The sequence below is a fragment of the Salvelinus namaycush genome, chromosome 27 (genome assembly GCF_016432855.1).
Source record: "Salvelinus namaycush isolate Seneca chromosome 27, SaNama_1.0, whole genome shotgun sequence".
Lineage (NCBI taxonomy): Eukaryota > Metazoa > Chordata > Actinopteri > Salmoniformes > Salmonidae > Salvelinus > Salvelinus namaycush.
In genome coordinates this window covers 29,714,913-29,729,607 of record NC_052333.1, presented here as the reverse complement: position 1 = coordinate 29,729,607, position 14,695 = coordinate 29,714,913, and the positions used below count along the sequence as shown (strand labels likewise).

Sequence of the window (14,695 nt, the reverse complement as noted above, 5' to 3'; positions counted from 1 at the left end):
AAGTGGAAACATCTAGAAGCAACAACCGCTCAGCTGTGAAGTGGTAGGCCACACAAGCGCACAGAAGTGCATTGCAAAAATTGTCTGTCCTCGGTTGCAACACTCACTACCGAGTTCCAAACTGCCTCTCGAAGCAACGTCAGCACAAGAACTGTTCATCGGGAGCTTTGTGAAATGGGTTTCCATGGCCGAGCAGCTGCACACAAGCATAAGATCACAATGCGCAATGCCAAGTGTCAGCTGGAGTGGTATAAAGCTCGCTGCCATTGGACCCTGGAGCAGTGGAAACGTCTTCTCTGGAGTGATGAATCAAGCTTCACCATCTGGCAGTCCAACGGACAAATCTGTGTTTGGCGGATGCCAGGAGAACGCTACCTGGAGGAGGAGTAATGGTCTGGGGCTGTTTTTCATGGTTCGGGCGAGGCCACTTAGTTCCAGTGAAGGGAAATCTTAATGCTACAGCATACAATGACCTTCTTGATGATTCTGTGCCTACAACTTTGTGGCAACAGTTTGGGGCCCTTTCCTGTTTCAGCATGACAATGCTCCCCAAACTTGACTGGCCTGCAGAGCCCTGACCTCAACCCCATCGAATACCTTTGGGATGAATTGGAACGCCGAGTGCGAGCCAGGCCTAATCGCCCATCAGTGCCCAACCTCACTAATGCTCTTGTGGCTGAATGGAAGCAAGTCCCCGCAGCAATGTTCTAACATCTAGTGGAAAGCCTTCCCAGAAGAGTGGAGGCTGTTATTTCAGCAAAGGGGGACCAACTTAATATTAATGCCCATGATATTGGAATGAGATGTTCGACGAGCAGGTGTCCACATACTTTTGGTCATGTAGTGTAGTTTTGACTTTAATGTCAATGTTTCAGCACAAAGGTGTTTCTCAAGACCAGTCTTAATGAACAATGCCCTGTAGCAAACATACAACACATGGGTAAAAAAGCTATGTTGTGGACATGCACGATTTTAACAAAGAGCAAGCAGTAGCACAGTGGCAACATTAAATCAATACAATAATCAATACAATCCCCAATGTTCAATTAACCCTGATTGGAGTGGAGTTTCCCTTAATTACCTGTTGACTCTGTGAGGGTCACGGCGTCGCTTTCCTCCTCGTTTCTAAAGACAGCAATCAGAGAGACTTCGTACTCAGTGATGGGCCTCAGTCCAGTCAGCAGGTGGCTGTTCCTGTTACCATTCACTAGCATCTTCACCATGGAGAAGGGAGGGAGGGAGTGGGAGGGAGGTAGAGTTGGAGAGAGGGGGAGGGAGGGATGGAGAGAGGGGGAAAGAGGGAGGGATGAAGAGAGGTGGAGGGAAGGGGGGATGTAGTGAGAATTTGAGTCAAAAATGTCAGATATTTCTGCTGCTACCGAATGGACTGGAATTCTACAGTCACCAAAAGGGCTTCAAAATAGCACTGTAGCCCATTCCTGCGGTCAATGACGAAAAGCGCCCTCTGTGGCCACATGGGTGGAATGTTATTAATCGTTTTCATAATTTCAAAGTTAATAAAGATGCATTTTTTTCCGAAGACAATTTGGTGTTTCTATGTCAAACAGTTTTGTTATATTTTTGTCTTCTGTGATGTATATAAAGTGTAATATTGGAATGCAAACTCAAAATGTAATAAATGTCAACTCTATATCAGACATCGTGCAGGTGTCTTCTTTTTATAAGCCCGTAACCATGTGTGTGAGGTGTTTAAGTGCTCAGGGATGTGATAGAATGTATGCCGAGCAGTGTGGGAGAAATCACGTAGCAGAAAATACACTAGCAGAAGCAATTAATTTGCCGTCAGAGCTCCTTTAGCTGATGTGAGACACTAACTGCACTGACAGATAGACAGAAACACAGACAGACAGACAAATATCCATATATCCAGATATCCAATATCCAGACACAGACCTCTTTAGTGTCTCCTCCTCTGGTTGGGGTCCAGGTGAGTCTGTAGAGGACCACGTCTTGGGCTGAGTGTTCCCAGGTGACCCTGAAGCTCTCAGTGGAGACTTCACTGGTCTTTAGGTTCAGAGGCTCTGGGACTGTCTCTGGATTACACACAAAGGGTAAAGATGCCTCAAAATAATGGAAGGAGAGTTCCACCACTTTGCATCCCCCATATGAGTGGTCATATGAGTGGTCAAATTACATGTAATTTAGATACACTTAATTACATGTAAGAAACTGTTCACTTACATCAGCGTTTCATTTTCAAATACAGCTAGATAATTTGTTAGCACTTTCCATAGAAATAGAATGCCCACCCATCACGGAACGTTGAATTGAATGGGAATGTCCGTTCTATTAATTATGTTTCTATGGCACTTTCTACAAGCCGCAGCATTTAAAGCCTTTTTTTAGTATTATAAAGGCTGTTGTTGAAAGCCAAGAGCTGCCAATAGCATTGCTTATATGGGTAGAGACACTCTTACTAGTGGTGAAGCTGTCAGTAAGGGGCTCTGCCTGGCCCTCGTCATAGATAGCAAAGATGGCCACCGTGTACTCTGTCAATGACGTCAGGTTCCTCAGCAACAGGGTGGTGATGCGGCCAACATCCATCTATAGCCAAGGAAGAGAGAGGTCAGAGTTAACGGTCAGTGTGAGTCCCTCTATGTGACAATAAAACAGTATATATATTTTATTTAACTTATGAATTTGGTATCCATTCCAGTGATGCCTAGTTTTCTATAAATCAGTCAGCACCAGATTATATATCACATTCTATCAGGTTTACATGTTTGCAAGATGCTATTCGTGCAGAAACACAGAACTGTCTTTGAAAAGTTATTTCTTTAGGGGGAAAGTCCGCAACATTAACATTAACACGATCTATTCATGGGTTTAAAGTCGAGTTACGTTATTGGCCAAGTGCCGTGAGCTCTCACCTCATTGGTCTGCACTCCGTTTGTCTTGACGTACATGATGCGGTAGCCGTTGGCCTTCTTGGACGTGGCCTCCCAGGTGAGCCTGGCCGAGCTGTGGTCGACGTCGGAGAAGCGGAGGTTCCGCGCCGGGGTCAGGGGTACTGGGACATGAGGGGGGTAGAGAACAGGAACACGGGTCAACCCTAATATAGTTGTAATTAAACACAATAACCTGAGTCACCCTTCCGCTGGTGCATGACCTGACTCTTTTTGATTGAGAGTTCCTCTCCGAAGAAAACAAAAGGGCAGGAGAATGGCCTTTTGCGGACAAAGTACATTCTCTGGCAGAGTTAGAATTTAACAAGGAGCTTTAGGTAGGGCTAGAAGTCCTGCTTACAATTACTCCTGTTTTTTCTTGCTGCGGTTCATTCTCTTCAATTTAAATGAGGGTCAGCATTTAGCTTTAGACGCAGGGAGCATGAAAAGGATGCAGTAAAGGTGGACTGGGTTCATGAGGGAATCGGGGGGGAAAAAAGTCGGAAAGGAGGGTACTAAAGTTTGGCAAGGATCTATTCCTACTATACTTCAATGCTGTCATTTATTAAATGTGACAGATCACTCCAAAAAATCTGTTTGTCTAATGTTTACAGATCTCCTAAGTGGTCCAATGTTGAGATGAGTTGAGAACACACAATCTGTTATTTAGATCATGTTACATACCTCCATTCCAAATGAACTGGACATACTAGCAGCATTCTTAGACAGTGTTTATCTTTCCCATTCTTTTGGGGTTGAGATAAATAGGCTGGATCTACACCACATCCAACAAAGTTGAATTCAGGAGTGAACTGTTCCTTTTTAAGGCACTATCCTGTTCCCTTAAAACAGACAGAACGTCTAAGGACAACTACTTTCTGAACTGTTTTCAAGCCTCTGTATATCTACAACACGTGTCGTGACACCGCCCTTAGAAGCGTACAAAGAAGGACAATAACACATTAACTAGCAAGGGGGTGACTGACAGTTGGTCAACGTCAACACTAAATTGATGCAACCGTAATAGCTCTGAAATGCAAAGTTAGCACAAACACCATTGTTTTGGCAGCCTGTTCGTTAGGTCTTGCTCTAAAGCTTGCCAGGGCTTGACATCAAGGTGCAGGCAGAAGTATGAAAATTCACTAGGCCTGATGGCTAACAAAACATCTAAATACCTACAGTAAGTATCTCATGCTCAGCCAGTAAATATGCATCCTTTACCTACAAGTGCCGCAACTGTTTTACCAGTAAAAAGTATGGACACACTCTCTCATTCCAGGGTTTTTAAGTATATAATTTTTTTTTTTAAAGACATTGTAGAATAGTGAAGACATCAACACTATGAAATAACACACATGGAATCATGTAGTAACCAAAAAAGTGTTATATTTGAGATTCTTCAAAGTAGCCACCCTTTGCCTTGATGACAGCTTTGCACACTCTTGGCATTCTCTCAACCAGCTTCATCTGGAATGCTTTTCCAACAGTCTTGAAGTAGTTGCCACATACGCCGAGCACTTGTTGGCTGCTTTTCCTTCACTCTGCGGTCCAACTCATCCCAAACCATCTCAATTGGGTTGAGGTCTGGTGATTGTGGAGCCCAGGTCATCTCATGCAGCACTCCATCACTCTCCTTCTTGGTCAAATAGCCCTTACACAGCATGGAGGTGTGTTGGGTCATTGTTCTGTTGAAAAGCAAATGACAGTCCCACTAAGAGTAAACCAGATGGCGTATGGCTGCAGAAAGCTGTGGTAGAAATGCTGGTTAAGTGTGCCTTGAATTCTAAATAAATCACCGACAGCGTCACCAGCAAAGCACCCCCACACCATCACACCTCCTCCTCTAATGCTTCACGGTGGGAACCACACATGCGGAGATCATCCGTTCACCTACTCTCAAATTTGGACTCATCAGACCAAAGGACAGATTTCCACCAGTCTAATGTCCATTGCTCGTGTTTCTTGGCCCAAGCAAGTCTCTTCTTCTTATTGGTGTCCTTTAGTAATGGTTTCTTTGCAGCAATTCGACCATGAAGGCCTGATTCACACAGTCTACTCTGAACAATCGATGTTGAGATATGTCTGTTACTTGAACTCTGTGACGCATTTATTTGGGCTGCAATTTCTTATCCACTGCAGCAGAGGTAAGCCTGTGTCTTCCTTTCCTGTGGCGGTCCTCATGAGAGCCAGTTTCAACATGCAGTTGAAGAAACTTTAAAAGTTCTTGAAATGTTCCGGATTGACTGACCTTCATGTCTTAAAGTAATGATGGACTGTCTTTTCTTTTTGCTTATTTGAGCTGTTCTTCCCATAATATAGACTGGGTCTTTTACCAAATAGGGCTATCTTCTGTATACCACCCCTACCTTGTTGAAACACAACTGATTGGTTCAAGCGCATTAAGAAGGAAAGAAATTCCACATATTAATTTTAATACATTCCAGGTGACTACCTCATGAAGCTTGTTGAGAGAATGCCAATAGTGTGCAAAGCTGTCATCAAGGCAAAGGGTGGCTATTTGAAGAATCTCAAATATAAAATATATTTTGATTTGTTTAACACTTTTTTGGTTACTACGTGATTCCATATGTGTTATTTCATAGTTGTGATGTCTTCAGTACTATTCTACAATGTAGAAAATAGTAAAAATAAAGAAAACCCCTGGAATGAGTACGTGTGTCCAAACTTTTGACTGGTACTGTATATGTGTGTCTGCTTATTCATAATGTATGTGAATCTGTGTGTACACGTGCATGCGTATGAGGCGGTTACTCACGCGTGGTCTCCTGACTGGTCATAGGGTCACTGGCCTCCTCTCCGTACATGGCGTACACGGTCACTGTGTACTCTGTGTCTGGAGTCAGGTTCTCCAGTTCCACTTCGTTCACAGTCTCAGCCACTTTCACCTGCACAAACAGTCATCAGAGACCTTAGACGAGGTGACAGACAGGTACGCAGAGAGGTTGGCAAAGGAGCAAGATATATACAGGGGGTTGACAGAGACAGAATATCAACCATCAAACAGACAAGGGCAAGGCAGTCACACAGCCAGATAAAGTGGCAGCCAGCCAGCCAGACGTGATACACGAGGGTGTGAAAAAAAGTGATTTTTCCTGCATTTTACAGAATGAACCATACTGCCCCAAGATTGCATTCGTTTTAGGCTATTCTATATAGAGGCTGCAGATTTTAACTAAACAACCCAGATATGCACTTAAAACCTGTCTGGATCAATTGACAACAGTCAATGTAACATTTAGCACAAAAACTTCAAGCATCACTTTGAGAAAAAGAGTGAAAAGCCCTGGAAGCCATGTTGTGCCCCAACAGGCTGAGCAAGTGAAATTGTGAACCTGAACTGATTACTGTGCCTGGAGGGAGTGTTCTTTTTTAATGAGCACTAACAGGATGGGTGGAATTTGAGCAGTGGAGGACTTTGCCCTCATTTTCTCTCTCCCTCTCCCCACACCCCCTTTCACTGTACTAGTTACAATGTATTCTAAATATTTCCTTGCTTTGAGTCTAAATTCCCTCCCTTGCTACTTCTTTATTTTCCTCTGTATTTAAATTTAGCCACTCCATTTCTTAAATCCTCTTCTCTCTCTTTCCGTCTCCATCTGTGCTTTGGATTATATTTCTTCTTTCCTTTTCTTTCTGACAGTCTTTTCTCCTTCTCTCTGTCTTTATTTTACCATCTCATTCCTCGTCTCGCTCATTCTCTCATCCTCCTTTCTCTATCCTCTCCATCCTCCCTTCTCTCTCTTTTTTCTCTCACCTCCTTCTCGTCGGCGGCGTCTCCCTCGGTCAGTGGGGCATAGAGGATCATGTAGCCAGAAGCCCCCTCTGCGACCCTCCAGCGGGCTCTCATGCTATTGTGGGTGATGTCAAACAGCTCCAGGTTGTTCACCATGGGTAGGGCCACTGTAACACACAAGGGTTATACAGGGGTCACGCCATAGAACTACTACAACAGCCATCAACATTCAAGTCAACATTCAGGATTACAATTCTATATTAGTCATATTGAGGGTACCAATGAGGGTGCAGTCAAATTGGTCAGAGGGGCTTTGCCCGTTCTAGTAATTTTATTTCTACGAGTCACACACAGTTCACACAGGGTTCAGACTAGGTCCTGACTTAGACCAGTAGACCAGGTTTAGCAAAACCCTCCTTATGGAGCACTAACATCAAATCAAATCAAATTTTATTTGTCACATGCTTTGTAAACAACAGGTGCAGACTAAGAGTGAAATGATTACCTACTGCATTGTAGGTTTTTGTTCCAGCCCTGCTTCTACTCTAATTAAGGTCCTGACGTGCAGCTGATCAGGGGTTAGCGGTAGGAAGTGGGTTAGGACACAGTTACACTAGCAGTACATTTCACTAGCAGTCCATTATTCATATCCCAGCAGCAGCAGGGCCAGGTGCTCAGAGTACCAGTAGGGAGTGATTACTCACAGTTGAGAGGGATTACCTAGCTGAGAAGCTGATTGGAAGTAGCCTCCTGACCCGGCAGGGTTTTCCCATTTGTGTCTGAATCTGTTTCCTTAGGTTGGCATGCCTTTTTGTTTTTCCTTTTGTAGACTATTATCTTTGTCCCCATTTGAACCTAATAACCTGCTTGTGCTGGCCGACTAGGGATTCCCAACTGAGCTCTTCCTGAACCTTGGTGAGTAGGCTATACTGTCTATGGACAAAGACATACAACACCCTGATCGCACACCTCAAGGTTACAGACTCGTTAGAATGTCTTAGCTTCCTGTCACGTTCCTGACCTGTTTTCTGTTGTTTTGTATGTGTTTAGTTGGTTAGGGCGTGAGTTGGGGTGGGTATTCTATGTTGTGTGTCTAGTTCGTCTGTTTCTATGTTCAGCCTGATATGGTTCTCAATCAGAGACAGCTGTCAATCGTTGTCCCTGATTGAGAATCATATATAGGTGGCTTGTTTTGTGTTGGGGATTGTTTATTGTTTAATTAAACATGTTGAACACTAACTGCGCTGCATTTTGGTCCTCTCCTTCATCCCAGGAAGAAAGCCGTTACAGAACCACCCACCAAACCCGGATCAAGCAGCGGGTTAACGGGCAACAGCGACAGCAGCAGTGGTTCAAGGAGGAATGGACATGGGAGGAGATTCTGGACGGAGAAGGACCCTGGGCAGAGCCAGAGGAGTGTCGCCGCCCAAAAGCGGAGCTGGAGGCATCTAAAGCGGAGAGGCGGCATTATGAGGCGCTAGCAAGGCAGAGCGGCTGGAAGCCCGAGAGGCTCACCCAAAAATTTATTGGGGGGGGGGGGCTAAAGGGTAGTGTGGCGAGGGCAGGTAGGAAACCTGCGCCCACTTCCCATGCTTACCGTGGAGAGCGAGAGTACGGGCAGACACCGTGTTACGCAGTAGAGCGCATGGTGTCTCCTGTACGTGTTCATAGCCCGGTGCGGGTTATTCCACCTCCCCGCACTAGCCGGGCTAGATTGAGCATTGAGTCAAGTGCCATGAAGCCGGCTCTACATATCTGGCCTCCAGTACGTCTCCTCGGGCCGGTGTACATGGCACCAGCCTTACGCATGGTGTCCCCGGTTCGCCAACACAGCCCAGTGCGGGTTATTCCACCTCCCCGCACTGGACGGGCTACGGGGAGCATTCAACCAGGTAAGGTTGGGCAGGCTCAGTGCTCAAGGGAGCCAGTACGCCTTCACGGTCCGGTATATCCGGCGCCACCTTCCCGCCCCAGCCCAGTACCTCCAGTTCCAGCACCCCGCACTCGCCTTATGGTGCGTGGCCCCAGCCCAGTACCACCAGTGCCTACACCACGCACCAGGCTTCCAGTGCGTCTCCAGAGCCCTGTTCCTCCTCCACGCACTCTCCCTGTGGTGCGTGTCTCCAGCCCAGTGCCTCCAGTTCCGGCACCACGCACCAAGCCTCCTGTGCGTCTCCAGAGCCCTGTACGCACTGTTCCTTCTCCCCGCACTCGCCCTGAGGTGCGTGCCCTCAGCCCGGTACCACCAGTGCCGGTACCACGCACCAGGCCTATAGTGCGCATCGAGAGTCCAGTGTGCCCTGTTCCTGCTCCCCGCACTAGCCTTGAGGTGCGTGTCTCCAGTCCGGTACCATCAGTTCCGGCACCACGCACCAGGCCTACTGTGCGCCTCAGCAGGTCAGAGTCGGCCGTCTGCCCAACGCCGCCTGCACTGCTCGTCTGTCCAGCGCCGTCTGAGCTGCCTGCCTGCCCAGCGCCGTCTGAACTGCCTGCACTGCTCGTCTGCTCAACGCCGCCTGCACTGCTCGTCTGTCCAGCGCCGTCTGAGCTGCCTGCCTGCCCAGCGCCGTCTGAACTGCCTGCACTGCTCGTCTGCTCAACGCCGCCTGCACTGCTCGTCCGCCCAGCGCCGTCTGAGCTGCCTGCACTGCCTGCCTGCCCAGCACCATCTGAGCTATCCGTCTGCCCAGCGCCGTCTGAGCCATCCGTCTGCCCAGCGCCGTCTGAGCCATCCGTCTGCCCAGCGCCGTCTGAGCCATCCGTCTGCCCAGCGCCGTCTGAGCCATCCGTCTGCCCAGCGCCGTCTGAGCCATCCGTCTGCCACGAGCCTTCAGAGCCGCCCGTCTGTCCCGAGCCATTAGAGCCGTCCGTCAGTCAGGAGCCGCTAGAGCCGTCCGTCAGTCAGGAGCCGCCAGAGCCGCCAGCCAGTCAGGAGCTGCCAGAGCCGCCAGCCAGTCAGGAGCTGCCAGAGCCGCCAGCCAGTCAGGAGCTGCCAGAGCCGCCAGCCAGTCAGGAGCTGCCAGAGCCGCCAGCCAGTCAGGAGCTGCCAGAGCCGCCCTCCAGTCATGAGCTGCCCTCCAGTCATGAGCTGCCCTCCAGTCATGAGCTGCCCTCCAGTCATGAGCTGCCCTCCAGTCATGAGCTGCCCTACAGTCATGAGCTGCCACTCAGTCCGGAGCTGCCACTCAGTCCGGAGCTGCCATTAGTCCAGAGTTGTCCCTCTGTCCTAAGCTACCTCTCTGTCCGGAGCGATTTCTCTGTCCTGAGCTACCTCTCTGTCCTGAGCTACCTCTCTGTCCTGAGCTACCTCTCGGTCCTGAGTTGTCTCCTCTATTTAGGAGGGGCCTTGGTGAAGGTTCCTGGACCATGGTCGGGGGCGAGGGTCGCCACTCAAAGGACGCTAAGGAGGGGGACAAAGACAGTGGTGGAGTAGTGTCCTCGTCCACCGCCGGAGCCGCCACTGCGGACAGATGCCCACCCAGACCCTCCCCTTGAGTTTTAGGGGTGCGCCCGGAGTTCGCACCTTGAGGGGGGGTTCTGTCACGTTCCTGACCTGTTTTCTGTTGTTTTGTATGTGTTTAGTTGGTTAGGGCGTGAGTTGGGGTGGGTATTCTATGTTGTGTGTCTAGTTCGTCTGTTTCTATGTTCAGCCTGATATGGTTCTCAATCAGAGACAGCTGTCAATCGTTGTCCCTGATTGAGAATCATATATAGGTGGCTTGTTTTGTGTTGGGGATTGTGGGTGGTTGTTTCCTGTCTCTGTGTTTGTGTTCTGCACCAGATAGGACTGTCTCGGCTTTCACGTTTGTTATTTTGTAATGTTTGTTAATGTTCATTGTTTATTGTTTAATTAAACATGTTGAACACTAACTGCGCTGCATTTTGGTCCTCTCCTTCATCCCAGGAAGAAAGCCGTTACACTTCCCTTGATTGGCCAGAGTTTATATACACTCTTAGAAAAAAAGGTGCTATCTAGAACCTAAAATGGTTCATCAGCAGTCCCCATAGGAGAACCCTTTGAAAAATATTTTTGGGGTTCCAGGTATAACCCTTTTGGTTCTAGGTAGAACCCTTTTGGGTTCCATGAAGAACCCTTTCTAGTTTCGTAACATACTAAGAGGAAAAGCAAAGGTCAAATTGTAAACAATTTGGCATAATTCACAATTCACACAGCAAAGCAATCTCCATTCCTGTTAACCTGTTTGACCAAGAGTGGCCTTAGCCCCTCCCTTAACCTGTCTATAGAAATACATAAATGGTGAGCCTAAACGCAATACGGGCTACTTAAGCGTCAAAAAGTGAGAGCCTTTACAGCATTACTGGATGTCTGGATGTCATAAATTGTCTTACTTCCTCCTCCATCTGTATGTCAGTCTTGACAGCGGTAGGTTACTCACCATCCCCATTAACTTTGAGACAAGGTCAATTGTGTACTTAGTATTCACAGATTTCCATGGGGGGATTTCATTGCCATTCATCAACTTCTAGCCCCCACTAAATTAGATGAGATTCAGTTTTGTAACTAGACTTACATGTGGTAGTGCTGCCTCGGAGGGCCTCGCTAGCTGATCTGGCGTAGATGGCGAACACGGCCACCTGGTACTCAGTCAGGGAGAGGAGGTAGTTGAGTACCACTGTGTCCACTGTGCCCTGCACCACCTTCTCCTCGGGCTGGCCCCCGCTGGCAGGGTAGAACACCACCCGGTACTTCTCCACCGTGCCAGGGGAGTGGGTCCACGACACCCGGAAACTCCTGGCCGTCACTTCTGAGGTCACTAGGTCTCTGGGAGCAGCCATGGTGACTTCTGGGCCTGTGTCGCCTGAGAGATTGTAGAGTGGGAGAAGAATGAGAGAAAGGATGGGAGGATGTAGGATGGCAGAGGAAATAGAAAGAGTTAGAAGATGTAGGATGGCAGAGGAAATAGAAAGGGTTAGAAGATGTAGGATGGCAGAGGAAATAGAAAGGGTAGAAGATGTAGGGTGGCAGAGGAAATAGAAAGGGTTAGAAGATGTAGGATGGCAGAGGAAATAGAAAGGGTTAGAAGATGTAGGATGGCAGAGGAAATAGAAAGGGTTAGAAGATGTAGGATGGCAGAGGAAATAGAAAGGGTTTGAAAATGTAGGATGGCAGAGGAAATAGAAAGGGTTAGAAGATGTAGGATGGCAGAGGAAATAGAAAGGGTTAGAAGATGTAGGATGGCAGAGGACATAGAAAGGGTTAGAAGATGTAGGATGGCAGAGGAAATAGAAAGGGTTAGAAGATGTAGGATGGCAGAGGACATAGAAAGGGTTAGAGGATGTAGGATGGCAGAGGACATAGAAAGGGTTAGAGGATGTAGGATGGCAGAGGAAATAGAAAGGGTTAGAGGATGTAGGATGGCAGAGGAAATAGAAAGGGTTAGAAGATGTAGGATGGCAGAGGAAATAGAAAGGATGGGAGGATGGATTTGTTTGTGTTCCGGTGGATCTATCCAAAATCACTGAAGTGTCACTATTTAAACAATGTCTGCTTGTACAAAGGTATACTATGTGACTAAATGTCTATACAGTCCCATGCATTTGACCCAGGTATGGGAAACCTATTTTTTTTTATGATTTTTTTTTACAAATAACCATTCAAATACTCAAATAAAAGTACTGTACTTGTTTGGGCTGTATATTTGAAAATACAAAAATACACGGAAAATAATTTTAAATACTAGATACTAAAATACACATGTATTTGAACCTAGGTCTGGATGTAACATTCTCAATTCTCCTTTCTGAATCTACTACTCGAATCTACTACTTGAATCTGGCTCACCTTTGATGGCCTTGTCGAGCTGTTCGACCCGGTCACAGACGGTCCTGGTCAGACCCTCCACGATGGAGCTCATGGCGCTGAAGTCAGCCACGTTGTAGACGTGCGTCTCCTCTGGAGGCGAGCCAATGGCCTTCAGCTCTTTCTCGTCGGCGTTCTTCACACCTTTATAGAGAGAGAGAGGGGGAGATAGAGAGAAAGAGATGTAAATATATGTTTCCCATGCCAATAAAGCCCTTTGAATTGAGAGAGAGAGATGAATAGATTTAGACATCTCTAGAAGACATATCACTACACTGGGCAGGTGTCAGAACAGGTGGCTTCACATTCAAACCAGATTTCCCAAATACTGTATGAATGTAAAAGGTGAAAGAATGCCCTCCATCCGTCAAGAAAAGTGCATCTGCATTCAATCTGTTTAACTACAGTAGTATATGAGCATTTAGAGAAAACTAAGATGAGGCTTTGTCTCGTACCAATGGCAAACAGCTCTATTCCCGCCTCTCTCAGACTCCGCGCCGGGGGTTGGACATCGTCTTGAGACTTCCCATCTGTGATCAGGATTCCAATTTTGGGAACGCCGGCCCTGGATCCGGACTCGGGTTTGTAACTGTTCTCAAGGATGTACGTCAATGCAAGACCTACAGTAGAGAAGAGCAGTATACTGTCTAACTCTTGCATACACAGGGGTTCTTGAGGACTGTCACATACAGTATTAGCGTCTTTGTTGGGTTATTGGGTTGCCTGGCTAAATCTCTAAGATATGGTCAAAATGTAATGGAAAACGGATTGTCAATCAGGTTATCTGGACATGTAATAAAATGTTGCAGAGTGGGTAATGTGTATTATGTGGAGTTCAGTGGTATTACAGAGTACAGAGGAAGAAAGGATTCCTTTCCAGTACCCGTCAGTGTGTTCCCTCCTTTGTAGGGAAGGTTCTTCACAGCGTCGATGACTGCTTCTTTGGTGGTGAAAGTGTTCAGGTGCCACTCAATCCTGGGGTCACCACTATACTGGGCCAGACCTGTGCAAAGGGAATCAACACTCAGGGTAGCTTCTCTCAACACACAAACACACGCTGTTATTGTACTGACGAGCAGCTAATCATTTATTACCCAGATGAAACACAGCAGCACAACAACACAGAAACTACAGTACCCGTGACTTGAGTGGGTGGGATAGAAAGGCTAATCATCTAATCATGAGCGCTTTAGCAACGCTGCTTTCTCATGCTTATAATTATAACGATGATGACAATGATAGGGAAACAACGTCACCAATGACGATGAATAAAGAAACCAGTAAAATGGCTGACAGATCGTTTCCTCACCTATCCGTGTCTTGTCAAACTCCACATGGAAGGCGCTAACCAGATTCTCCAGGAACATGCGGACCAGACGGAAGTTTATCCGTCCGATACTCCATGATCCGTCCACCAGGATCACAATATCCGCTATGGCCGGGGTCTTACACATGAACTGCTCTGTAAGGGAAAAACATACAGACCAGATTATGTTTAAACCAACATACTAATGACAAAGCATTTAAACAATAGCCTAGATAAAACACAAGAATATACAACATATCACTACTGAGCGTAAAGGGGAAAGTAAGGTCACTGAAGAGAGTAACTTATCAAATAATGGTAAACTGAATCAAACAATTACAATGTTATCATGATTTAAAAACAATTTAAAAAACATTTGTAATTCTTTGAAGTGCAGCTTAGGTCCAAAGCATTTGTTTATTCAGTTCAATACATCTTCCCATAAAATTCCCTGAGGGGTAATTTAGTGCATAATTCATGCAAAATAATGCTAGTGCTCATGAATACACCCAGTCAATGAAGAGAAAATAGGCCTTGATTAGGTGACATTTTATTTAGACACTCTATGCTACATAGCTTTTCACATAATAACATATCTCATTATGCCTCCTCTCACAATCTGTGCCGATCTATTAAAGTAGAGAGGCCTGTCATTAGACCATAAACAGACATGATGACAGCAATGTGCTGGATATTATCCTGATCCGACATACTCAGAGAGCGTGAGTGAAAGCCATTGAGCCAGAACTCTCTCTCTGTGTGGATTCAGAAGGTTTCTGCAGGGTATGCACAAATCTGCATTGAATACTGTATGTATCTTAAGTTCAGGAAATAATTCAGGAAAGAAACTCTGACTTTCACAGTTCAGAAAACTGTCAGACTTTCAGAGTCTTATAGGAAATAATATA

The 14,695-nt window shown here is 46.5% G+C and overlaps 2 protein-coding genes across 2 annotated transcripts in view; both read right to left on the bottom strand.

The window, feature by feature from the left end:
* The window catches only part of LOC120022784 (collagen alpha-1(XIV) chain-like), a 62,333-nt gene extending 50,860 nt beyond the window's left edge, over nt 1-11,473 (bottom strand). The window contains exons 1-7 of the mRNA XM_038966780.1: nt 11,193-11,473; nt 6,682-6,827; nt 5,683-5,812; nt 2,892-3,031; nt 2,439-2,565; nt 1,915-2,054; nt 1,082-1,214 (exon numbers count right to left, since the gene is read on the bottom strand). Coding sequence (XP_038822708.1) covers nt 1,082-1,214; nt 1,915-2,054; nt 2,439-2,565; nt 2,892-3,031; nt 5,683-5,812; nt 6,682-6,827; nt 11,193-11,457 — 1,081 coding nt within the window. The 5' untranslated portion in view covers nt 11,458-11,473. The remainder of the gene's footprint in view (nt 1-1,081; nt 1,215-1,914; nt 2,055-2,438; nt 2,566-2,891; nt 3,032-5,682; nt 5,813-6,681; nt 6,828-11,192) is intronic.
* A 958-nt stretch (nt 11,474-12,431) lies between these two features.
* Nucleotides 12,432-13,935, bottom strand: LOC120022332 (collagen alpha-1(XIV) chain-like). The gene is made up of 4 exons (XM_038966227.1): nt 13,791-13,935; nt 13,365-13,484; nt 12,937-13,101; nt 12,432-12,625 (listed from the first exon to the last, which is right to left on the bottom strand). The coding sequence occupies exons 1-4, from the start codon at nt 13,933-13,935 to the stop codon at nt 12,432-12,434; spliced, it is 624 nt and encodes a 207-aa protein (XP_038822155.1).
* Nucleotides 13,936-14,695: the final 760 nt, after the last annotated feature.

Bases quoted from the DNA above. Each gene is read 5' to 3' on its own strand.
- LOC120022332 (XM_038966227.1), bottom strand. From the start codon at position 13,935: ATGTGTAAGACCCCGGCCATAGCGGATATTGTGATCCTGGTGGACGGA. The intron at 13,485-13,790 runs GTGAGGAAACGA...CCCTTTGCACAG, and splicing joins GTTTGACAAGACACGGATAG to GTCTGGCCCAGTATAGTGGT. The intron at 13,102-13,364 runs GTACTGGAAAGG...TCTCTACTGTAG, and splicing joins AGGAGGGAACACACTGACGG to GTCTTGCATTGACGTACATC.